At 67.2% G+C, this 23,182-nt stretch overlaps 2 protein-coding genes across 7 annotated transcripts; both read right to left on the bottom strand.

Annotated features, from left to right (window-relative positions):
* Positions 1-398: 398 nt before the first annotated feature.
* On the bottom strand, positions 399-11,946 carry CASC3 (CASC3 exon junction complex subunit). 6 transcript variants are annotated; one of them, XM_080565108.1, is made up of 14 exons: positions 11,645-11,946; positions 10,325-10,352; positions 9,966-10,003; positions 8,291-8,449; positions 8,052-8,203; positions 7,516-7,692; positions 6,594-7,294; positions 4,878-4,942; positions 4,515-4,629; positions 3,814-3,912; positions 2,841-3,055; positions 1,809-1,931; positions 1,565-1,635; positions 399-856 (listed from the first exon to the last, which is right to left on the bottom strand). In XM_080565108.1, the coding sequence occupies exons 1-13, from the start codon at positions 11,906-11,908 to the stop codon at positions 1,600-1,602; spliced, it is 2,172 nt and encodes a 723-aa protein (XP_080421234.1). In that variant the 5' UTR covers positions 11,909-11,946; the 3' UTR covers positions 399-856; positions 1,565-1,599. The 6 variants fall into 6 exon arrangements, with proteins under 6 accessions (XP_080421234.1, XP_080421236.1, XP_080421232.1 ...); XM_080565110.1 differs by having other exon boundaries at positions 1,565-1,622; XM_080565109.1 differs by having other exon boundaries at positions 714-853.
* A 1,208-nt stretch (positions 11,947-13,154) lies between these two features.
* Positions 13,155-20,165, bottom strand: MSL1 (MSL complex subunit 1). Its single transcript, XM_080565072.1, is given in 9 exon segments — positions 13,155-13,318; positions 13,448-13,520; positions 13,614-13,738; positions 13,989-14,056; positions 14,229-14,293; positions 15,345-15,727; positions 16,571-16,794; positions 19,322-19,720; positions 19,722-20,165. Coding segments are annotated over 9 exon segments (1,641 nt in total). The 5' UTR covers positions 19,935-20,165; the 3' UTR covers positions 13,155-13,227.
* Positions 20,166-23,182: the final 3,017 nt, after the last annotated feature.

Below are 23,182 nucleotides of genomic sequence, written 5' to 3'. Positions count from 1 at the left end.
GGCGCCCAGAAACCTCCCTCTGTGACTTCGCAGAGCTCCGGGGGCGGGTGGAAGCTCCCCCGTGCTCCGCAAGTCGTGCTTGTGGCAGCGGGGAAGGGGCTGCCCGTGCTCGCGGGTTCCCACCTTACGGGAGCCGAGAGCTCGCGCACGCACGGACCGGAGCTGCTGCTGACACAGTTACCAAGAGGGCTGGGTCGGAAAAAGAAACAGGAGGGGCTTCTAAATTAAGTGGCCAGCACGTTCCTGACACTCAGCTGCCCTCCGTCTTCCCAAACAACGGCAGAAATAAACTTGCTAATTTAAAAGAGAGAATTTAAACCAAGAATTTACTTATCAGCTGTCTGCACGGGGGGCGCAGGGGACGTCGGGTTCCGGCTAGCCAGACAAACAGATTCAGATACCCAAAAGAAACAAAGCAGCTTTACTGAAGGAGCTGGTTCATTTCTTAAATAAAAACGGAGACCACAATCAAGCAGTTGAGTTTAACATCTTAGAGAAAGGGAAAAGGGCAGACGTTTACTAAAAGAGAGAAGTCGCGAGGCTGGTGGCCACGGAGCGACCCCGGCGGCTGGTACTGCGGTGACCTCGGTGCCCCAGGGGGAAGGAGGACCGACGAGCAGCGGTGAGAGATGGATTTCAGGAGGGCACCAGTAAAACCGGGGAGGGAAGGTGCCTGGCCCTGAGCAGAAGACGGTGCAGCTGATTTCATCCCGCCGCCTCACCTACGCACGGGGAAGGAGCCTTCTCCGGGACGGAGCTTCCTCCTCGCCGAGGTGCCAGGTCCGGCGCTGGGATTTCCACGGCCACATCCCTACGTGTTGCTCCTCTCCTTTGATTTTTCACTTTTGCTGTCCTGCTGGGGAAGCAGACGGGCAGCAGGGGGGGTGAGGCTGCCCCCCAGCTCCATGGGGGGGGTGCTGCCAGCGAGCACCCTCCGCACCCGGGCGCCAGAAAGCGACCGCCGCCCTCCCACCCCGCGGCGCCGGGGAAACCAGCTCCCTTCGGCCTTCGTGCTCGGGGTGGAACCCTCCTTCCACCTCCAGGCCTTTCAAAGGGCACCTTGACGGGATGATCTCAGGGCGGATTTACGAGAGCTGCGCATTTCCCCGGGTGGGAAAACAAAAAAAAAAAAGGGGGCGAAGCGGCTCCGCCCTGCTCAGAGGCGGCGCGGCGGCAGGAGCCGGCTCTGCGGCACCGCCAAGGGACGGAGCAGCCACCGGCACCCGGCGCGCGCCCGCCCGGGCCTGGCCTGGCCTCGCCGTGAGTCAGGCTCACTCCCGAGTGCCAGGCGAGGCGTGAAAGAGGAAACCAGAACGCACACGTGGCGCTCGCGCACACGCACGGTTCGCAGCACTGCCGGGAGGAAACCCGAGCCCGGCGCAGGGAAACGGCTCTCAGCTCTGCAAAGCCCGCACGTCTGCTGGCTGAGCTAGGCACCAGGCACTCAGCCTCCCAGAGAAGTCGCCGCCTCCTAGCTTACGACTGGACTTTTCTCCCTATTAAGTGTTTTTATTTCCTACCCTGAACCAAAAAAAAAGAAAACAAGAGTCAACTTCGGACTTACTTTTTAGGTGGGTTTAGATTTAAAGTATTTAGAAATTAACTGGAGCCCTGCTTACCACCTGCAACGAGAAGCTGAGGTTTGGGACACGTCAGAAATTAGACAGTTTACGATTTTCCTTGGAAACAACGTATTTTTTTTTTGTTGTTGGATGGGAGAGGGAGCCTGCAGCACCGCACACACCCCGAGGGGACAGCCCCGCGCACGCGAGGACTCAGGCTGAGGGGACAGGCGGAGGGGACGGTACCTCGGGGGGCGGCGGCTTGATGGTGACCGGCTGGGACGTCCTTCGCGGCGGCGAAGGTTTGGGCTGCACTTGCTGCTGGACAGTGTTGTAGTACGTGACCCCGCCGTACACCTGGGACTGCGCCTGCGTTCCCCAGAGAGCAGGAGGAGGGTCAGCGAGCTCGGGGCGGCGGGCACCGACGTGCCTCACCCTCTGCGAGGCCACCGCGCGTCCCTCAAGGGCACCAACGCCGCCGCGGCGCGCGGGAGGGCTGGGGGGACGCGGTGCTGAGCACGGGCAGGTACGGGGCTGCAGCAGCCTGCGGGCTGAGCTCGGGGCAGCTGGGTTTCCCTCGCCCCGCAGAGCTTTGTGCTTTGGCGCTCGTGCTCCGCAGCAGCCGCTGGTGTTTGCGTGCGGAGCAGGCAGGGAATAATTCCCACCACCACCATCACCGAGATCTCCTCCAGCCGCCTGGGGGGCCTGGGATGCGCCCCAAAAGCGGGCTCGCTCCCTGCGCGGGCCAGGGGAGGTCAGGAAGGGTGCTGGGCTGGAGCAGCGTGCACGTCTCCCGCTCGCCACTGCGTGTCAGCCGTGTGCCGCTTCCCTGCGCCCACCCCGCCTCGTCACCGGGGTGCCCGCAGAGGCGCAGCGCCCTCGCCCTCCTCCCCTCGCCCTCCTCCTCGTGCGGAGGCAGAGGTAGGAAGCCGGCGGGGAGCAGGCGGCCCTGCGGCGGGGGTGCTCGCACCCGGGGCTGTCCTGCTCAGCGCCTGGCAGCTTCCAGCTCCTGCCTCAAGCAGAAAGGGAGGAGGTGCAAAGCAATTCTCAAGGTGTCCTTGGCTTTAGCACGGACCAGGAGGGCAAGCAACGGTTCACGGGCTGCCCGTGGGCTGGCTCCCCTTTCTGAAGGGGAAGATCTCGATTCTGAGATCACCCAAGTTTCATAATTTAGACCCCAAATCTCTCCCAGGCGGGCTCAGAACGTCCCCACGCAGCGCAGCATCCCGCCCCGGGGCGCTGCTCCTGCTCGGGGAGGACGCGGCGCAGCCAGCTTACCTGCGTGTTGGAATAGAGGTGAGGAGGGGGCGGCGGGGGCAGCGCTCCCGGGGGGTAGGGGTAGCCGGGGTTCCCAAAATTCATGACTCCAGGCGGGGAGAAGTAAGTCGGCGCAAGCAGCTGCTGCGGCGGGGGCTGGCCCGGAGGCATGGAGACCGGCGGAGGGTAAAGGCCGGGGTTTGCCATCGGGGCCGGCGTCTGGTGGGGGTGTAAACCTGGGGGTGGGGGGGGGACAAAAATTAAGCAGAACGTGGTGACCTGAATGAAGCCAGCACGTCGCGCCGAGGCTGCCAGGAGGCCGGCGGAGGGCAGCAGGGCTGCGCCGGCCGTGCTGCGGCAGGGAGGGGAAGCGCTTTGCTCAGAGGCTCTTCCTGCAGCCTCCAGACCTCAGCTCCTGCGCTGGGGAGGGAAAAGGGAAGCTGCCCCCAGCACCGAGCCCAGCCGCCTCCCCGCTCCCGGTTCACAGGAACCGGATGCGGCCCCACGCAGCACATCCACTTCAGGAAACGGTTTTGCAGGCAAGATAGGGAACACCCCACTTCGACAGCTCCCGGTTCTGCTTTTCTCTCCTAATCCACAAGCAGCAGGGAGCGGGGAGCCAGCCTGGCCCGGCAGCTGGCACAGCCGCACGCCCCGCTGACGAGGCGGCGACTCGGCCAGGAGGCTGCGCGCACAGCCTGCAGCCATCCCGGGGAGGCTGCCAAAACGTGCGGGAGCTCTCGGTCCTGCACTGCCTGCAAGGGCCTGAAACATTTCTTCTTCTTCCCCAGAGACGTGCACCGATTCAGCCTCGCTGCACGAGGGAAGCAGGTCTCCTCCACGTCATACAAGAGGGAAATCGGATTCCCCCGGTGCCTGAGGCCGTGCAGAGCAGATTCATCTGCGCCCCAGCACAGGCGCAACGGCAAGGTCGGTGGGAGAAACAGCAGAAACACCAGCTGCCCCGCGCCCTGCCGGGGAGCGGGATCCTCACCTGGATGAGGGAGATGCATTTCTGGCTGCACAATCATCCCCTGGGGCGGCAGCGGGGCCGGGTTCTCGCTGTGGGTGTAGATTGGTCCCTGGAATTGTACTGCAAGACAGAGCGGTGCATTAAGAAAAAGCTCCACCAGATTTTATTCCACTGCAGCAGATCGCGCTGCGCATCCAAAGCCATCTACAGTTCCAACACTCGAATGCAGTGCTGCGAGCTCCGCTCCCCCCCAGGAACAGCACACGCAGCCCACCAGGCTCGCAGATGCTACATGCTCCCAATCCAAGAGCTCCCCGTTCCCTCTACAAAGCAGCAAAATGCTCGGGGAATTTCTCCTCCAACTGGCGGAGTAAATTCCAAACCCATCCTCGCTCGTGCTCCGTCATTCTCCCTGCCGCTACCCAGCGGAAGCGCTGCTCTGATTTCAAATTAATTTTAGCTCCTAGCCCTCACGAGGCAAAGCGGTGTCCTAGAGAGCCCTTGCACGGGGCGGGAAGGCGCTGACAGTTTCACTGGGTTTGAGCACGGCACGGGGAGGCTCGGAGCAGCCTTTTGGTTACTGCAGGAGGCGAAGCAGCCACGCTGTTTGCGGAGGGAAGACCAAGCTCCTGCTCTGCCCCACCGGGCAGCCCTGAGGGAGCAGGGACTCCCGCCCCAGCTGCCGCTTTTCCGAGCGCGCAGAGCGGGAGGGGAACACTCACGTGGGTCGTAGTAGTGCCCTTCCATGATGCTGATGTGCATGGGGGGGGCAGGCTCCGGCACCGGCGGTCTCTGCCGCTGCGACGAGTAGCGCTTCACGCGGCCCCCCTGCACCGCCTGCAAGAGCCAAAGGCGGCAGCGGGGTCAGCGTGCGGGGCAGGAACCCCCCCAGCAGGGCAGCGCCGACCCCGTTTCCCCAGCCCCTGCCCTCCCCTCCGGGTCATGCAGCAAAAACCAAGCACGGGTAAAAGGGAAAGGCCGAGGAGCCCCGGACGGGCTCCGATTATTGCAGCCCGGATCCCAGTAAGCGCTCTCGGTTTCCCCACTTCCCCAGGCAGGAGTCACGCCCCGCACGACAGCCTCACCATTTCCTCCATCCTGTTAAACTGCGGCGGTGGCCCCGTTCCCACGTGCATATGGTTAGGAATGCCTGCGGAAGAAAGCAAGCTGGTTATTATGGGTCGTTACGGGTTGCGTTTCGCCAACAGCCGCCTCGCCGGCCCCAGGCACTGCCAGCGGGCGCCCGCGAGCACCGGCCCGGACATCGCCGCACGGCACGGACGCAGCTCCGCCTGCACGACGGAAAACCCTACAACAACCTCGTCCCTTGGCAATTTTCAGTATTTCAGCAGAAATCAGAAGCTGCTGTGTCACTGCACAGCCATCCATGCCGCTCGATGCCTTAAACCTTCCTAAAAAAATCTGGGTTCTGATCTGAGCTCTGCTCCTGCCGGACGAGGATCTCTTCCGAGCAGAAGCATGAACCCCTACGGGACAGGGAAGCGCTTTAAAACCCTCCACGGGGCACGGTCGCGTTTATCACGCGCTCCCTCAATTCCAACAGCAGGTTTACGGTGCAGGTGCAACGCCGCGGCGTCAGGCTGGTTGTGGGCAACTCCAGGGGAGCGGAACAAACAGAACAACCCGCCGGCTGGCTCGCCGAGCCACACGCCTCCCTTAACCAACTCCCACCTCCTCTGCTGGGGAGAAGCGAGGGGGCAGCGGGGTGACGAACACCTCCTTCTGCCAGCCAGGAGCAGACGTCCCCAGGGCTGGGGCTCCTCTGGCCTCCGCCTGCCCCCCGGGCTGCCCCACGGTGAAGTTGTTCAGACGCTTTATTTTTAAGCATCGAAAAGCCCCAACCGCCGTATAGTCTCAGCTGTGAGTCACAGCGTTTTTGAACTCTCGTTCTGCTGGCATATTCAAACCCTGCCCGCTCTCGCCTGCGATCAAGAGCGAGGCTCTGTTCACACCGAGGTTTTTACCCAGCACGGCAGCGTGAGGAGACTTCTGGTTTCACAAACCTAACCCTCGAGAGAGAGGCTTACGAAAGCAGCGAGCCTTCCTTCTCCTTGCTCCGGTTTTATTCCTCTCGGGGAGGACTCTGACTCTCCCCAGAAAAGACTTTAATTCTGCTCAGGGATAATTATACCCCCGACGACCTCTCGCGTGGATGCTCAGCTAGAAGCCAGTCCTTGGCTCACGCAGGCGTAGCTCTGCCCTGCTTCCCGACCCCGGCCTGCCTGCACGAATTCGTCTGCACCCAAGCCACGATGCGAGGCGCTAAGCTCGGAGTCTAGTGAGTAATCGGGCTAATAAACACAGGGAAGTTCCCCCCCCGCCCCGAGCAGAAAGGGCGTTATGGGCGAGGGCAAGGAATAATCGAGCTCCCGTGAGCGGGGCCCAGCGCTCCTTATCTGCTCAACTCCGGCTGCAGCACGTCGCCCCGGTGCCTCACCCCGCGCAAAGTTCCTGCTGCCCGTCCCCAGGAGGCCTCCACCTTTACCGAACCTTCCCCGTCCTCAACACGAAGAGGGGCGGAGAGGGGGAAAGGATCCGGTCTGACGCCCGCACTCAGTTCACCTACGCCGGAATGGTTAGTTCATCCCTTTTTTTTTTTGCTCCGTTTTGTCCCCTTCTAACCATTCCGCTGCGTTTTCTCTGCGCTATGAATCTCCACCACCCACCTCAGCCGAGGCTGGACTGACGCAGTTTGGCTCCGACGGCGACGGGGCCGCAGAGCCGCGCGTGGCGGGGGCTGCAGCGGGAACCCCCTGTAGCGAGAGGCGGCACCCACTTACCCCTCAGCTCCCGGGGCTGGATGAACTGCGACTGCCCCGGAGCCCAGCTCTGCTCCGCGAGGTTCATTTGCGTCATCTCTTGCTCCAGTCCATCCAAGCCGGGTTCCACCGGCGACTCCCAGCCCCAGCTGCTGCTCTTGGCTGGCGGGGGGGACGCCTCGGCTTGCGCAGGTTTCGGGGGCACGGGAGCCAGCCCTTCCGAAGCGGGCGCTTCATCCGCCGCCTTCCCCGCGTCCCCGGCTTTGGCTCTGGTCCTCCTCGCCCGGGAGTAAGACTTCTTCTCGACGGGTCTGTCTGGCGGCGGCTGCGCGGCGTCGGCGCTCGGGGCCTGGTTTTCCAGAGCAACCTCCTCCTTCCCGGGGCTGCCGTGGACGTGCGCCGCTTCCAGCTCGGGGGACTTGGCCCTCGGCGGGGTCTGCTCGGCGCGCTTCGCTCGGTAGCCGGCCTCCTGCTTCGCCTGCTCGCCGTTTCGAGAGAGGTGCGGCACGCTGGCTTCCGAGGCTCGGTAGCCCGGACGGGTCTCTTTGTAGCCCCCCATCCTCGGGTAGTTCCTGGGTGGGGGCATCCTCCCCGTTCCTGCAGAGCTCCTGCTGGTGAAGGTTCGCGGCGGAGCCGAAGCGCTCTCTGCGCCTTGGTGCCTCGGGGGCTTGCTCGGCCTCTCGCCGGACCAGTTGGGGTCTCGCTGAGGAGGGCTCCCGAACCTGGGGATGAAAAACAGCACAAAGGGCGCTGCAACCAAACCTCAGGGGCGGGGTGTGCAGCGCCAGGGAAGCCCTCTCCAGGGCGCAGCGCCCAGAACGCCCAGGACCAAGGTCGCAACCCGGGGCCAAAGACTTTCTCCTCCCGAGCACCAGTGGCCCAACGAGAGGGCCGAGGTCTCCCTCGGGGACGAGCCGGGCTCGGGTTTGCCCTCGCCGCTCACCGGGGTTTGCGCATCCTCCTCGGCTTGATGTCGTCGGGGTTGTGAGCCGACCTGATGTCGTAGCCGTAGAGCGCGATCAGCTCCTGCCTGGTCTTGGGGGCCTGCTCGTCCTCGCGGAACTTGTCGTGCTCCCAGCGGCCCTCGTCCTTCCACAGCTTCCGCTGCCGGCCCTTGGGCCTGACCGGTGCCACGGGGAGGGGAGAGAGGTCGGGGCAGAGCCACGGAGCCGTGGCGGCCTCAGCCAGCACCGCACACGGACACCGAGCGCTTCTGGAGCAGGAGACGGCGTCTCTTCTCCCTCCCACCCAGCCGCTGATCTACCCGCTGTTCCCACAGAGCAGCAGGGTCACTGCTCGCTTTCCTTGGGGTTTTTTCTACGCCCAGTTCCCTCCTTTTTCACAGCAAAGACCCAAGAAGCCCTGGCAGGACACGGCCAGCAGGCAGCTGGGCCAGAGCACGGGGAGATCCAAGCGCTGGCTCGAGAGCGACGCTCGCCCTGCCAGGGGGAGGCGGACGCCCGGGGGATCCTCACGTACCTGACCTCCTCCTCCTGCGTCTGCCCTCGCAGGTCGTGCTCGAAGAAGAGCCCTTTGCGTGGGATGTAAGCCGGGTTCTTGCGGTCCTCGTCATCGTCCAGGTGCTTGGGGGCTTTTTTCCCAACTTTATTCTCAACGGGCTCGGTGCTCTCCTGTCAAAACCAGGCAGCTCTTAACACTGCAGCAGTCCCTCTACGAGAAGCCCCCCGCGGAGCGGAGGGAGCGTGTCTGGCACCTACCTGCCCGTCCCCGCTTTGCCTCTCACCGGTTACAGCACCTTTGGCGTCGGGTTTCTCGTCCCCTTTCTCTGCTTTCGCTGCGGACTCACAGGAATCGTTGCTATCCTGCTTCAATTCCACCTTCGCGCTTTCCTCCTCGCTGTAATCCTCTTCCTCCGCCTGAAAGAGCCCCGGTTACTCGGACGCGCACCTTGAGCAGCGGGTCCCTCACGCATTTCCCGAAGAAACCCCAAATCTGGAGCTAGATCCCTGTTCTAGTTTTCAGAGCTCTGACTTTCGCAGCGGAGGGCTTGCCCGAAGCCCTCCCTATCCCTACGATTTCACGAAAAAAAGCAAAATTAAACCCGAGGTCTCTCCCCAGCGCCACCGGACCCAGGAGCCAAGCTTCCCAGAGCGCAGCCAGCTCCCCCACACCGCCAGAGCCTGGTCTGTCCGAAACGAAAGGGCTCCCGCGAGCCCGGCTGGCGAGGGCGACGGCGGCTCCTGCGACCGTCCCTCGGCTCCCACGCCCCGGGCCCCGCTCCAGGCCCCGCCGCGCTTCCAAATTCCCCGGAGTCCCCGGGCTGACTCACGGCGAGCGCCGCGCTGGCAGGAGCCTGACCTCGTTTCACCCTCCAGGAGCCTCGCTGGGGCTGGGATGGAGGCTAAAAATAGCTCGGGCGCGATTAACAAAAAGCCTGCTCTATTTTTTTTTTTTTCTTTCGACACACACACACGGCGTATTTGCACATCAACTGCTCCCTTTGTTTACGCTGGGGAAGCCCAGCCATGGTGGCGGCATTATTTTTAGGCGCAGGAACGGAGTCATCCTGGCACGCCGGTGATGCAACGCGGCCGCTGCTCACGCCCCCAGCGCTGCAAGGCCTCCGCCTGCAAGCACCGAGCCTGCAGCGAGCCCTCGCCGCCGCTTCCAGGCTCGGGGGGCTGCTGGAAGGGGGGCACAAGGAGCTGCCCCCTGCCCTTCCGTGCGCCGACCCCGCAGTGCTCGGGGCAGAGGTCGATTCGCCACCGCCCAGCCCCGAGAGCTCCCCTTTCACCTGCCCTGCGGTGGGTTTTTAAACCCGGTGTCCCCCCCCGAAAACCCCTAAAAAATCCATCTCAAGAGAAGGGTTTTCACTCGAACACCTCTGTTGCGATTATCAGAAGCCAGGACTTCTCCGAGCAGCTCTGATCCAAAAATCCGGGGATTTTTGAGCCGGGGCTGCCTGCCCGGCTCAGGCACCGGGTCGCAGCGGGCGTGAGGGCAGCTTTCTCAGCACGAACTGAGCACAGAGCGACCGTGAGCACTCGTGGGGCGCACGAATTACCCCAGGTGCCTCACAGAGAAAACAGGGATGCCGCCTGGGAAGCGTCCAAGCCAGCAGTTAGAGTTTAATTTCAGCTAATTACAACGCAACCACCCTCCTACGCCCCCTTCCACGCCCTCCTCAGCCACGGCTAATCCTGCTGTCGCGGTGCCTGAGGAGCCAGGCGTTATTTTGCCGCGCGGGGCCGGACGAAGCAACGGCTCCACAGGACAGAACTGTCCAGAAAGGGGGGCGATCGGACCCAAAAAATCCATTTTCCACAGCGCGGCTCGCTCCAAGCCTCGGCACTGGGCTTTGTGCTAAAGCGACACGAGCCGCGGCCGCCCGGCGGAACCCGCGAGCAGCAGCGGGACGGGGACTCCTCTTACCTCCGAGTCCTCTGCGCTTTCGTAATCCGAGAGCACGGCTGCAGGGGGGAGAGAAAGGAGCCGGGCGTCAGGGCAGGAACGCGGGCACGGCTTCGCTCCGGGCTGCCGCGCGCCGAGCAGCCCCGGCAGGGGAAGTCGGAGGCCGGCGCTGAGCAGCCCTGAGGAATTCGCTCCACGGCTGGCCCACACGGGAGGAAGCGAGGGCGAGCCTGGGGAGCGGCGTCCCTGCGCCCCAGCGTTTGCACGCTATTACGAGGCGAGATGCAGGACCGCAGGGCTACCAGAAAAGGCGTTTTCTCCTGTTTTTACCTTTGCGCACACAGACGGCACCCGTGGTGCCGGAGGGAACCGTTACTCACCATCTCCTTCGATGCCGTCCTCGCTTTCCTGGAGAGAGAAGGGACAGAAAGGTTGTTTTAGTGGGGGGGGGAGGGGGAGGCCAGCCGCTGATTCCCGCAGCACACAGCGACCCCAGACACTGCGACGGCACGGCCTGGCCCCGGTCCTGTCGCAGCCACCCTTGGAAGTTCAGCTTCAACGACCAAGCACAAAAAAAAAAACAAAAAACAAACAGGTTCAGGGCTCCCAGCACCCTTCCTTAGGATCCTTCTAGAGCAGGCTCCGCAGAGGGACCGCGGTTAAATAAAGGAGCGTAAACTGTGTCAGCTGCCGGCGGCCTCCCAAGGGAAGAGAGCGACAGGGACAAGAAAGGTTTCCCCTCCCGACACCGCGGAGCCGGGCAGCTCGCTCGGGGCAGGACACGAGGATTGCTCGAAGCAGGAGCCCGGGAATAACGAGCAGATGCGGGGCAGGACCAAGCCCAGAGAGACGTGGCAGAAATATAACCCTGCGCCCCAGAAACAACCGGGAACGGACCCGCGCGGGTCGGGGAAAGTTTCAAGAGGAAGAGCAGAAGCTGTGAGGGAGCTGTGAGGAAGCCGAAATCCAAAACAAAACCAGCCGGCGGCGAAGGAGATAACGCCGAACGCCCAAACAAGGGGCAGAGCCGCGCTGGGAGCCGGGAGGAACTCAAAACAAGCGGCGCTATAAAACCGTGCCGGGACGAGCAGCGCCCAGCTGCGGGGGGAGAAGAGCCACCCTGCTGCACTGGGGGGGGGGCACAGCGGGCTTCCAACACCCCCAACGCCCCCACTTAACGCCCCCAACGCCCAGCCACAAGGGAAGGGGCCTGAGGGGGCAGCGAGCCCGACCCTGAGGGGTCCCGGGGTGCAGGGGGAACCCCCCGCCCTCAGCGGGGGCCACAGCCCGGCTCCCCCCGCTGCCCCCGACCCCCCCGGGGCCACCCCAGCCCAGGACCAGGCCCCCTCCCCAGCCCTCCCCGGTGTACCCAAGCACCCCCAGCCCAGGCCAAGCCCCCCCCCGACCCTCTCCGGGTGCCCCCAGCCCCCCCAGTAGCCCCAGCCCTTAACCAACCCCCCCAACCCCCTCCGGTGCCCCTGGGCGCCCCTTAGCCATGACCAGGACCCCCCCTCCCGAACCGTCCGGTCCCTCCAGGCCCCCCCAGTACCCACAGACCCTCCGCAAGCCCCCCCCGAACCCCCTCCCAGCCCCCCCCGTCCCCTCGTCCCCCCCCGTGCCCCCGGGGGGGCCTCACCCATGGTCAGCCCCCCCCAACCCGGTACCCTCAGCCCCCCCCGGTGCCCCCCGCCCCCACTCACACACTCGGACTGCGGCTCGCTCTTGGCCGCCCCCCCGGCGGCGCTCTCGGCCCCACGGCCCCGCGGCCCGGCGCCGAGGGCCCCGGCGGCGCCCCGGGGCTGGCGGTGGGGAGGCCGAGGCGAGGCTGAACCGGACCGGGAGCCGGAGCCGGAGCGGGACCGGGAGCGGGCGGCGCTGGCGGCCGAGTCGGCGCTGTCGGAGGCGGCCGAGTCCGAGTCGTCCTCGCTGTCCTGCGAGGCGCGCTGCCGCCGCCGGTCCGCCATCTTGGGGCAGCCGCAGGGGCGGGCGGCGCCGCGGGGCACCACGGGACGGACTACAACTCCCGGCGGCCCCCGCGGCGCCGTGACGTCACCGCGCAGCGCCGGCCCTGCGTGCTGGCCCCTCCCTCCCTCCCATCCCCCTCGTTCTCCGCCCCCCCCCCGCCCCCCGTCCCGGCAGGGGGCAGGCGAGGGCCGGGTAGGGGTGCGTGACGTCACCCCTCGCTACGTCACCGCGGCGGAAGTCGCGTCGTTACGGCGGACGTGACGTCATTGTTGCGGAAATGGCGTCGTTGTTACGGAAGAGGGCGCGTGGGGGAGGGGGAAGGAGAGGCAGAGACCAGCCGTCGGTTTTCCGCTTTTATTGAAAAAAAAGGAGAAAAAAAAAAAAAAAAAAAAGAAAACCCAAGGAAGGAGGAAGGAGCGGGCAGAGCCCACGCCCCCCCCCCCCCCCCCCGGCTGTTTTTTAAACGCGTTTCCTTTTTTTTTTTTTCTTCTTTTTTCTTTTAAAAAATAAAAACAAAACCCAACCAACGTGGTAACAAGTGTCCTTACGCGAGCTTGCACGCAGCTGCGGGGCGGGAACGCAATTTGGGGTGAAAAGGGCCCTTTTGGGGCCGTTTCCCCGAGGGGCACAGGGACGGGGGGGGGGGGGGCGAGGGCCAGGTCCCGGCCCCCCAGGGGCAGCGGCGGGGGCGGGGATCGGAGCCGGGACACCGACCCCCTCCTGGTGGCACCCGCTGCTGGCTGGCCTCACAACGCTTAAATAAAAAAAAATAAACAACAAAAAAAGAACCAAAATTGTGCGTATAGGGTTTCTATTTCACAAAAAAAAAAAAAAATTTTTTTTGCTGTTTTTTTTAAACTCTTTCCCCCCCCTCCCCCCCCAACCCCGCTACAGCTGCTCAACAGGGGAAATAAAAAGCGGCGATCGCCGCCAGGGGCTGCTCCCGCCCCAAAACGACGATTTCTACCTAAAACCCAACAGAACAAGGCGGGCACAGTCTCGGAGGGCACCACAGCCCCCCCCCCATTTTGGGGCTTCTCCCCCCCTGCGGGGCGAGCACTGCCGCAGGGTCCGGTCCCTTTCCGCGGCCGCCCGAAGGCTCCGGAGAAGGGAGGAGAAGAGGGCAGGAAGCCCAGCTCGAAGCACGGCCGGCGGGGACTGAGTCTGGAACGTGGTGTGAAAAACCCGGGAGAACAAAACCGGGGCGTGGAGGGAACAAAAATAAAAACAAAACAAAAACAGAAACGATCTGTGAACGAGAACCAAGAGGGCAGGGCCCCCCGAAAGGCGCAGAGCTCCCGGCTCCGCCGCGCCGCCGCTACTTCCTGCAGGTCCGGTGCGGGGTCTGCTTCTTCTGCACCTCCAGCCGGCAGCGGCTGCGCTCGTCCAGCCAGGGCAGCTCGAAATTCCTGCGGGCAGAGGCGGTACTGAGCGCCCCGCGGCGGTACTGAGCGCCCCGCGGCACCGGCACCGGCCCAAAAGGCTCCCGCAGCCTCCCGGTGGCTGACACCACCGGCAGCCCCTCTCCCGGTACTCACTGTGGGGTCAGTTTGGGTAAGGGGCGGCCGAAGGCGACGACGGGCAGGTAGGGGGTGATCAGCAAGCTTTCCACTGCGGGAGAGACACCGGGCGTCACGGGGACGGGACGGGCAGGGGGAGCTCCCCGCCGGACCCCCCCCCTCCCCGGCACTGCCGGGCACTCACCGTCATCCGGCTCAGGGAAAAATGAGGTAACTTCAGGCTCCGACTCCTGAATTCCTTTCCTTTTGTACATTCGGAGCTGCAGGCGCTGTAGGATTCGTTGTTCCCTGATCCTCTGGATGTCCCACCTGGAAGGCAGCGAGGAGATGGGGTCAGGCCGAGCACGGTGCGGGAGCTGCAAGGCTCCTGGCCGAGCTGCGCGCCCCTACAAAGCCTGCTCGGGCTCCCCGGCAGAGACACGGGCAGTGGAAAGGGTTTTTGGGTTCTCTTCCTGCAAACGGCTCCCGGCAGCGTCCGTCCTGGTTCCCCCAGGGCTGCCAGGGGTCCGGCGGGACCCGCGCGCGCGGGAGGTGCCCTCGGCGCCGCGTTCGTTCCTACCTTTTTCTCCGTTTCTCATCCAGCTCCAGTTTCGCATGCCGCTTGGAAAACACGCTGTCATCGAGGTTCTGCGAGGACACAACGGGAGGTCAGCGCTCCCCCCGCTCCTCCCGGCGCCGCCCGTCCTCCCTCGCCTGCCGCAGGATCCTCCGCGGGACCCCGATCTGCCCTCCAGCAGCCCCGGGGGGAGCTTTTCTGGGGGTTAAGCCCACCGAGGAAAGAACGCGGGGCCGTACGTACCTCCAGGACGTCTGAGGGGTTGGGGTCTCGCAGGGGCTCCACGACATGGTCCCTCCAAGATGGAACTGCGGGGGGGGAAGGTTTGGCCGTTAACCCGGCGCGGAGGCACCGCTCCACGCCGCCGGTCCCACCCCCGGGCTCGTGACTGCTCCTTCCCAGGTCCCGGCCCCGTTACCGGGAGCTCAACCGGCTCCCGACACCGCCGGTGCCACCCCCAGAGCTCGTCTCAGCACGCGCTGCCCGCTGCGGGCAGCCCAGGAGCCACAAACCCGTGGGCAGAGGCGGCTCCGGGCGTCGCGAGCAGTGCACCCGGGCACCGACCTCGCTGCGGGCAGAGCGTGGTTAAACCCCGAGCACCGAAAGGCTCCGGGCCAGCGCGAGGAGGGCTGGAAGCCAGGCGTGCGGCTCGCTCTGCCCTGCCTCCCGCAGCCAGGCGGGCGGGGAAAGCCGAGGCACGCTACGAGGAGGCGCGTCGAGGTCCGCTCCTCGCGCTCCGGGGCGTTTTGCCACCCAGCGTCGGCCAGCGCGTATTCGCCGTCGGCTGGAGCGCAGCAAACCCCCAAAAAAACCTGAAGCTCTGCTGCGGGGTTTGGAGGAGAACCCCAGGAAGAGGCGGCCCGGCAGAAGAGGCACCACGGTTTCTGCCCAGTTTCTGCCCAGTTTCTGCCCAGTTTCTGCCCAGCTCCAGCCCTGTGCCACCCAGACGCAGGGCGAGGAGCAAGCACCGCAGCGCGTGGCGGCCAAATCAACCCAGGGACGCGTTTCCCAGCCGTGAGAGGGAAGCTGTTTCGTGCCTGGCTTAAAAACAGGCACGGGGGGGGGGCTCTGGAAAGCAGGGCGGTTGGAAAGGGAGCACGGCCAGCAGGGCCAGAGCCCCCCTGCCCGGCTCCGTGGACAGCACGAGCCCAAGGGGCTTGGGGCGCTCCGGACACCGGCTTCACCTCTCCCATGGCGTTTGGGACTCGGTTTTGGGACAGGGCACAGAGCCCCCCCCAGGGCAGTCGAGCCCTCCTCTCGCCGCCGGCTGTGCCGTAACGCCCCCGCCTGTGCCGTAACGCCCCGCCGGAGCCCAGCACGACCGGGCAGGGCAGGCTCTCCTCTCCCTCCATCGCTTACTTGCTACAGTCTCCTCCTTCTTTGGGGAGGGCTCTCGTAACGGCAACGGTGATGGGGGGGGCTGATGCCAGCGGCACAAGTACATTTCCGTGGTTGAAAGGTAGGGCAGGTCCTCGATCTCGCTGAAGAAGCCCTTCTCCTTGGGCTGGCTGCCGGGGCCCTTCAGGGGCGCCGAGGGTCTGAGCGGGGTCTCCGGCAGCGCCCTGTTTTTTTCCGGAGTCTCTTGGCTCCGCAGTTCCCGTTTGCAAACAGTTTCGGACAAAGAGCCGCTCGACTCCTCTTTCCCGGGGGAGTGCTTCAGAGTTTTACTCTTCACCTTCGAGAACTCGGACACCAGTTTTTTAACGGGGGTCTTCCTCTCCGTGCTCCCGAACGGCGGCTTCCTACGGGAGGGAGGAAGGAGAGCTGAGCGGAGGCGGGAACCCGGCCGGTCCTGCACGCGCCGACAGCCCCAAAACGGGGCGTTTTTACCAAGCCCAGGGGAGATTTGGGGTGCGAGAGCCGTGCCCAGCACGCCAGGGCTCCCAGCCCCGCACACGGCTGCCCCGCCGAAGCTTTCGAGGCTTTTTTTCCCCCCGCCTTTCCCGGGGGTGTCAGCACCGCTTGGTTTTTATGTGCTTGCCCGCACGGGAGAGGCGTGCGGGTGCCAGGCACCACGGACGCAGGGCGGCGGGGTTTTCATCAGAAGCAGGACCGCAAACGCGACGGGACCCAGCCTGGACGGAGCACGGGCAGGGGAAAGGGAAATCCGCGGCCAACGCTGGGCTGGGGGAGCCCGAGAGGCTCCCCCAGCACCCTCGGGTCCGTTTCCCCCCCTTCTCACCCCTGCCCTGAGCGCCGGGGGAGGACGTGGCACGCGCGGCCGTGCCGCGGCAGGGCAGGGGGGTGGGCGCGCTTGCAGAGCCCCAGCCGGGCCGGCCTCGCTCCCCGGCTGCCACCACGTGCCCTGGGACACCCGTGGGACGCCGGTGACAGCCCCGTGGGGTGCCGAGCGCTCCGTCCCCTTCCCTTTGGGGGGGGGGGGGGACGGTGCCCACGTGCCACCAACCCCACGGCGGGGGAAGGCGAAGCCACCACGGGCACGCCGGGGGCCGCCCTCCCTCCCTTCCCTGGGCGCCCGGAGGGGAAGGAGGACGCTGCGCTGGAGACCCCCAGCCCCACGCCACGCGGGGCCGACCCCCGGACCCCCCCCCGTCCCCCCAATCCCATCCCATCCCACCCTTTACCTTTTGTGCCCCTTCCCGTTCCTGCCGTAGGGGAAGTGCTTGGGCTGCAGGGTCTGCGAGGGCTCCAGCAGGTCCCGCGGGCACTCCAGCGGCAGCTTCTCGCACGCCTCGGCCTCGGCCTTCTCGTCGGCCTCGAAGCCCTGGAAGACGCGGTGCTTCTCCCTCTCCGTGTCCTTCTTCACCAGCTGCACCCGCCTCTCCATGCGCTCGATCCGCGCCAGGAGCTGCGGCACGGCGACACCGAGGCTCGGGGGGGGGCTCCATGCGGACAGCACGGGGGCAAGCAGGGGAAATTCCCCCGGGAGGAGGGCAGCCAAGGAGCCCCCAGGGGCAACCCGGAGCCGGCCCGTGGCCCCCAGGGCCCCCCCCCAACTCATCATGGGGTACCGGGCTTTTCCGAGCTGGAGCCCCCAGGGGCAACCCGGAGCCCCCGGAGGTGGCCCGCGGCCCCCAGTGCCCCCCCCCCCACCCCATCGTGGGGTACCGGTGGCTTTTCCTGCGGTGCCGTCGCCGCTCTCTGCGCCCGCCGGAGGCTTTCACCGCGCCCCCCTCCCAGCAGCGCTCGGCAGGAAAAAAGTTTGGGGGGAGCCCCCTGCGCCCCCCCACACGCTGGGGGGGGGGGCTACAGGGAAGGCGCCCCCTTGCCGCTAATTAGCGGGAAGCCTAATGAGGCAGAGATGCCCAAAGGGGGCACGACGGCCGCTTACTGCCCCCCCCCCAAGGGGCAGCGGGGCTGGGATGCGGAGCCAGAGCCCCTCCAGCCCCGCCGTGTCCCCCCCCCCGTCCCCCCTGAGCTAGAGGTTTGTAATTAGCTGCGGGCTCCCAGTCTATTAATTAGCTGCGGTCGTTATTAGAAAGCCAGGCCTCGAGGGGAACCGGCAGCCCAGCGCCCCTGCGGCGGGGGCAACCCTTGCATACTGCCCCCCCCCCCCCCGGGGGGGTCGAGCACCCAGCCCCTGGGTGCCCCCTGCCCTTGGGGGGGGGGGGGGGGGGGGTTAGGACGGGGACCCTCCGGGGGCTCTGCGCCCTCTGCTTTGGAGCCCCCCCGGGAGGACACCCAGGGGGCAGCGACTTCCCCCTCCCCCCCCCCCCAGGACTGGCACCACATGGGTCTGAGCCCCCCCCCCCCAGAAGCCGGGGTCCTCCCGGGTGTGCGTGGCCAGCAGGCGTGCAAGGCGGATGCAAACCACGTCCGTGCACGGCAGGGCCCCCCCGGGGGGGGGCAATGCACGGATTGGGGGGGGCGGGGGGGGGGGCAAAGCTTCGCAGAGGTCACCCAACACCATGGCCCCCCCCCCCCCCCCATAAGAGTGGGGTCAGCAGAGGCAGCCGTGGCGGGGAGGGGGGGGGTCATGCAGCATGAACACCCCGGGGGGGGGGGGCACATAACCCTTGGGGGGGGGCACATAACACTCGGGGGGGGGCACATCAGCCACCGGGGGGGGGTCCGGGGGGACTCAGCCCACCCTGCCACGGCTTGGGAGGGGGGGGCACTGCGGTGCGTGCCAGCCCTGCAGCAGCCATGCAGGAAGGGGGGGGGGGGGGAGGCCAGCCCCGCAGCCGGGGGGGGCCATGCGGCAGCTGCGGAGCTCCGCCGCAGCGCCCCCCCCCCCCAAAAAAATTAAACCCCGCCCCGGAGGTGACGCGGCCCCTTTAAGTTAACCCCCGGGCCCGGAGCCGCCGCGGGCTCTTTAAGGCCCCCCCCCCCCGCTGCCATGGCAACGGGCGGCGGCCCGTTAACCCCCGCCCCGCCCCCGCCCTTTGTGCCCCCGCCGGTAACCCCGGGGCCCCGCCCCCCCGGTACCGACCCCACCCCCCCGGCCCCCCCCCCGAGGGCTTTGTTTGGGGGCACGGGGGGGGTACCCCGGGTGTTAACCCCTTGGGTGCCGGGGGGGGACAGATGGGGGGGGCAATTACCCCATGGGGGGCAATTAACCCCGGGGGGAGGGGGCAAAAACCCCATGGGGGGGGCAATTAACCCCTGGGTGGCCGGGGGGGGCAATTACCGGGGGGGGGGGCCAAAAAAACATGGCGGGGGGATTTAACCCCTGGGTGGCCGGAGGGGGGCTATTACCCCATGGGGGTGCAATTACCCCCGGGGGAAGGGGGCAAAACCCCCCCTGGGGGGCAATTAACTCCTGGGTGGCCGGGGGGGGGGCAATTACCCGGGGGGGGCAATTACCGGGGGGGGGGGGGCAAAAAAATCATGGGGGGGGCAATTAACCCCCTGGGTAGCGGGGGGGGGGGGCAATTACCCCATGGGGGGGGCAAATGCCCCATGGGGTATTAAAACCAAGGGGGGGGTAATTAACGTCGGGGTATTAACCCCTTGGGTGCCGGGGGGGTGTTAACCGGGGGTTAACCCTTTGGGTGCCAGAGGGGGGGTATTAACCCAGGGGGTTAACCCCTTGGGTGCCAAACGTGGGGGGGGGCATTAACCCCTTGGTTGCCGTGGGGGGGCATTAAGGCCCGGGGGTATTAACCCCTTGGGTGCCAAACGGGGGGCATTAACGCCGGGGGTTAACCCCTTGCATGCCGAAATGGGGGATGGTGTTAACCTACGGGGGGGGGGCGCACTTACCTGTTTGGGAGGGGGGCAGGAAGCCCGGGGGGGTTAACCCCTTGGGTGCCGGGGTGTTAACCCCTTGGGTGCCGGGGGGAGGGTTAACCCCCTGGGTGCCGTATTAACCCCATGTGCCTCCCCGCCCCCCCCCAGCCCCCCCAATTCCCCCCCCCCCCCCCCTTCCGTACCGTGTCCCGCTCGGCCTTGAGCTCCTCGATCTCCTTCTCCTTGGCCTGCAGCTGCTGCTGCTGCTGCTCGATGAGGTCCAGCTGGAGCAGCAGGATCTGCCGCAGGCAGGCGGCCTGCCCCGGCGAGCCGCCGCCGGCCCCCATGCCTCCCCTCCGCGCTCCGCTCCTCCACTTGGCCTCGGCGGGAGGCGGCTGCTGCGGGCCCGGCCCCGGTCCCGGCTCCGCGGGCCCCGTCCCCGCTCCGCCGCTCTCCTTCGCGGCCGCCGGTGCCGCTCCGTGCCCGGGCAGCCCCGCCTGGTACCGCGGCCGGCCGCTGGCATCCCCCGCCGCCTCCTGCTTGCCGCCGGCGGTCAGCGGCACCAGCCCGGCCCAGCTCTCGGCCGGCGGCCCGGGAGCCCCCCGCCGGCACCCCGCCGCCTCGGCCCTTGTGTGCCCCCAGCGGCGGCGGCTCCTTGGGCCTGCGGGGCGGCGGGCGGTGCGGCGCGGGGCCCTCCTCCCCCTCCTCCTCCTCCTCCTCCTCCTCCTGCTGCTGCTGCTCCTGCTCCTGCCGGGGCTCCCCCGCCGGGCCCGGCCGCTCGGCCCCGGCCGCCCGGAAGGCCGTGGTGGATCGCATGGCTCACGGCCCGCCGCCGCTACCGCCCGCCGCCATGGCGCGGGGGCCGCCGGCACAACGGCACCGCGCGGCCTACCAGGAGGCCCGGGGGGAGACGGGGCCCCGCCGCCAGCATCCCCGGGACGGGCCGCGGGAGACGAGCAGGGGCCGGCCCGGCGCCCCCTCACGGAGCCCCCCCCGTTACCGAGACCCCCTCACGGACCTCCCCCCCCCAGCCCGGTTACTGACCCCCGCCCCTCTCCCGTTACCGAGACCCCTCACCGACACCCCCCCCCAGTTACTGACACCCCCCCCTCCGTTACCGAGATCCCGTCACGGACACCCCCCCCCCCCCGTAACTGCCCCCCACCCCGTTACCGAGCCGCCCCCCTCCAAGCCCCGGGGCACCTCACGGACCCGCCCGGAGCCCCTTCCCGGTTGCCCCCCCCCCCCCCCCCCTTCCCGTTTCCCTCCAAGCGGCCTCCCCGGTTGCCCCCCCACCCCGTCTCTAAGCAGCCCCCGGGGCTCCCTCACGGTACCGGGGACCCCTTGGGACCCTCCTCACGGCACCGGGGACCCCCCAAGGTTCCTCCTCACGGTTACCGAGACCCCCTCGGGTCCCCCTCACGGTACCAGGGACCCCCCCGGGCCCCCCCTTACGGTACCGGGGACTCCTGACGTCCCTCCTTACGGTTACCGAGACCCACTCGGATCCCCCTCACGACACCGGGGACCCCCCCGGGTCCGTCCTCACGGCACCAGGGACTCCCAGTGTCCCTCCCCACAGTACCGGGACTCCCCCGGGCCCCCTCTTACGGTACCGGGGACTCCTAACGTCCCTCCTTACGGTTACCGAGACCCCCTCGGGTCCCCCTCACGGTACCGGGGACCTCCCCGGGCCCCTCCTCACGCTACCGGGGACTCCCAATGTCCCTCCTCACAGCACCGGGACCCCCCCGGGCCCCTCCTCACAGCATCGGGACCCCCCTAGGCCCCTCCTTACGGTACCGGGGACCCCTCCGGGCCCCCCCTCACGACACCGGGGACTCCTAATGTCCCCCCTCCCAGCACCGGGACGCCCCCGGGTCCCTCCTCACGGCACCGGAGACCCCCGTGGGCCTCTCCTCACAGCACCGGAACCCCCCCCCCCCCTCAAAGGGGGGGAGGTGGGGGGGAACACCCCCCACCCTCCAAAGGCGCCCCCCTAGGGCCGGGCCGGTACCGGCGGCGGCGGGGGCCAGGCCCGCGGCGGCCCCCGGTTACCTTTAAACCGGGCGGGGGTGCGCATGCGCCGGCGGAGGCGGCGGCGGCGGCGGCTCGGGCACCGGGGGGCAGCCGGGGGGGGGGGGGTTGGGGGGGGTGCAGCGGCGGGGTGAAGCGGGGGGGGGGGGGTCCCGGGCCGGGGGTCCCGCCCCGCCGCCCGCAGTATCCCGGTGCGGCCGCCCGGTGGCTCCCGAGCGCGGCGGCTCCGCCCGCAGCGCAACGGGGGCGGCACCGGGACCCCCCCCCCCACCCCCCCACCGCGGCCTCCTCCTCCCCCCCCCCCCCCAAACACCGGGACCCCCCCCGCGCACACCCACACGGGGGGGGGGGGGGGGAACGGGCGGGCACACCCACGCGTGCCCCGGGGGGATCTGCAGCCTGCCCCCCCCCCCCCCCGTCGTGTGCATCCCCCTCCCCGGGGGGGTGGGTGTGCAAATGCGTGTGTGTGCGCGGTCCTGCAGCCCCAGCGGGCACACGCACACGCACACGCATGCACACGCATGCACGCCCTGAGCAGGCTGCAGCCCCTGGTGCAATGCTCAAGCACACGCGTGCACACGCAGACACACCCGCAGAGGCTGCGGCGCCCCGCACGCACACGCATGCACACGCAGTCCCGCAGGGAATGCAGCAGCTGGTGCGCGTGTGCAAGTGCACAAACACCCACACAAATGCGCGCATGCGTGCACAAACACGTATGTGTGCATACGTAAGCACATGCTCCTGCAGGGAAGGATTGCACACGTGCAAGTGCGCACACACGCACAAACACTGGCAGAGGCTGCAGCCCCCAGCGTGCGCACACACCGTGCACACACACACATGCACGCATGCTCATGCACGCACACGCTTGCTCACACGTGCACAGACACCCCTGCAGGAAGGGACTGCAGCCCCCTGCGTGCACACACATGCACACATGGACCTGCACACACACACACGCACTCCATGCACATGTGCACACCCTTGCTCACATGCACACACGCATCCCTGCAGGGAAGGTCTGCAGCCCTGCTGCGTGCACATGCATGCACACACATCTACCTGCATGCACACACACACGTGCACACCCTTGCTCACATGCATGCACACCCCTGCAGGGAGGCACTGCAGCCCCCTGCCTGCACCCCCCCACACCGCCCCCCCCCGTGCAGGCACTGCAGCCCCAGCACGCACACGTGCCTGCACACCCCCGCGCACACTCGCAGCCCCCCCCCGCCCTCTGCGCAAACACCGCCCCCCCCCCCCACTGGGGACACGCGGGACACAAACACACACACGCGCGCGTGTGCCTCTGCAGAGCTGCTTTTAATCGGGGGGGGCGCAAGGAGCAAACCTGCAGCAAAGTGGGGGGGGGGGGGCTGCGGGCACCCCCCCCCGAAATCCACAGCCCCCCCACGAGAGCCGCTGCAGCGCTGCAGCTCTCCCCGCGTGGCAGCAGGCCGCGAACACCCGGTGTGGGGTGTGCATTGGGGGGGGGGATAAAAAAAAAACTGGGGGGGGGGGGGGTTCCCTGCGGCCCCGCGCTGCGCTCCTGCAGGCCCACGTGCCGGCCGGGCGCCCGCCCGCACATGGCTCTGCAGCAGGGCCGCTGCTTTCGCGGGGAGGTTGTGGCGGCTAAAAATGGAGCAGGGCTCACATGCGCCCGCCACGTGACGCCGCCAGCGGCCCCGCTCGCATGCAGAAGGGCTCGCAAACACGGCGGAGGAGGAGGAAGACGAGGAGGAGGAGGAGGAGGAGGTGGGGGGGGGACACACACACACAGCCGCTCACATGGGCTGGCACAGACGCCGAGCGCCCGAGCCCCCGCAATCAGCGTGTGTCGTCCCCCCCCCCCCCAAAAAAAAAAACAAAACTCGCTGCACCGACACCGCTGGCACCCCAAATGCGGGGCCACGGAGCTGTGGGAATGGGGTGTGGGTTGTTTGCCCCCCCCCGTGCATAGAGTAGGGGGGGGATGAGGCCGAAGGAGCCCCTGGCATCACCCCGATCTCTGGGGCTCTGCA

The sequence above is a fragment of the Anser brachyrhynchus genome, assembly GCF_964034855.1.
Source record: "Anser brachyrhynchus genome assembly, chromosome: 22".
Classification (NCBI taxonomy): Eukaryota; Metazoa; Chordata; class Aves; order Anseriformes; family Anatidae; genus Anser; species Anser brachyrhynchus.
Note: the sequence above shows the minus strand (reverse complement) of the source record. Positions and strands in the feature narration are given on the sequence as shown.

Coding starts and splice junctions, on each gene's coding strand:
- CASC3 (XM_080565106.1), bottom strand. CDS start 11,908: ATGGCGGACCGGCGGCGGCAGCGCGCCTCGCAGGACAGCGAGGACGAC. Junction 10,004..10,324: donor GGACGGCATCGAAGGAGATG/GTGAGTAACGGT, acceptor TCCCCCCTGCAG/CCGTGCTCTCGGATTACGAA. Junction 4,630..4,877: donor TTAACAGGATGGAGGAAATG/GTGAGGCTGTCG, acceptor TGGCTCTTGCAG/GCGGTGCAGGGGGGCCGCGT.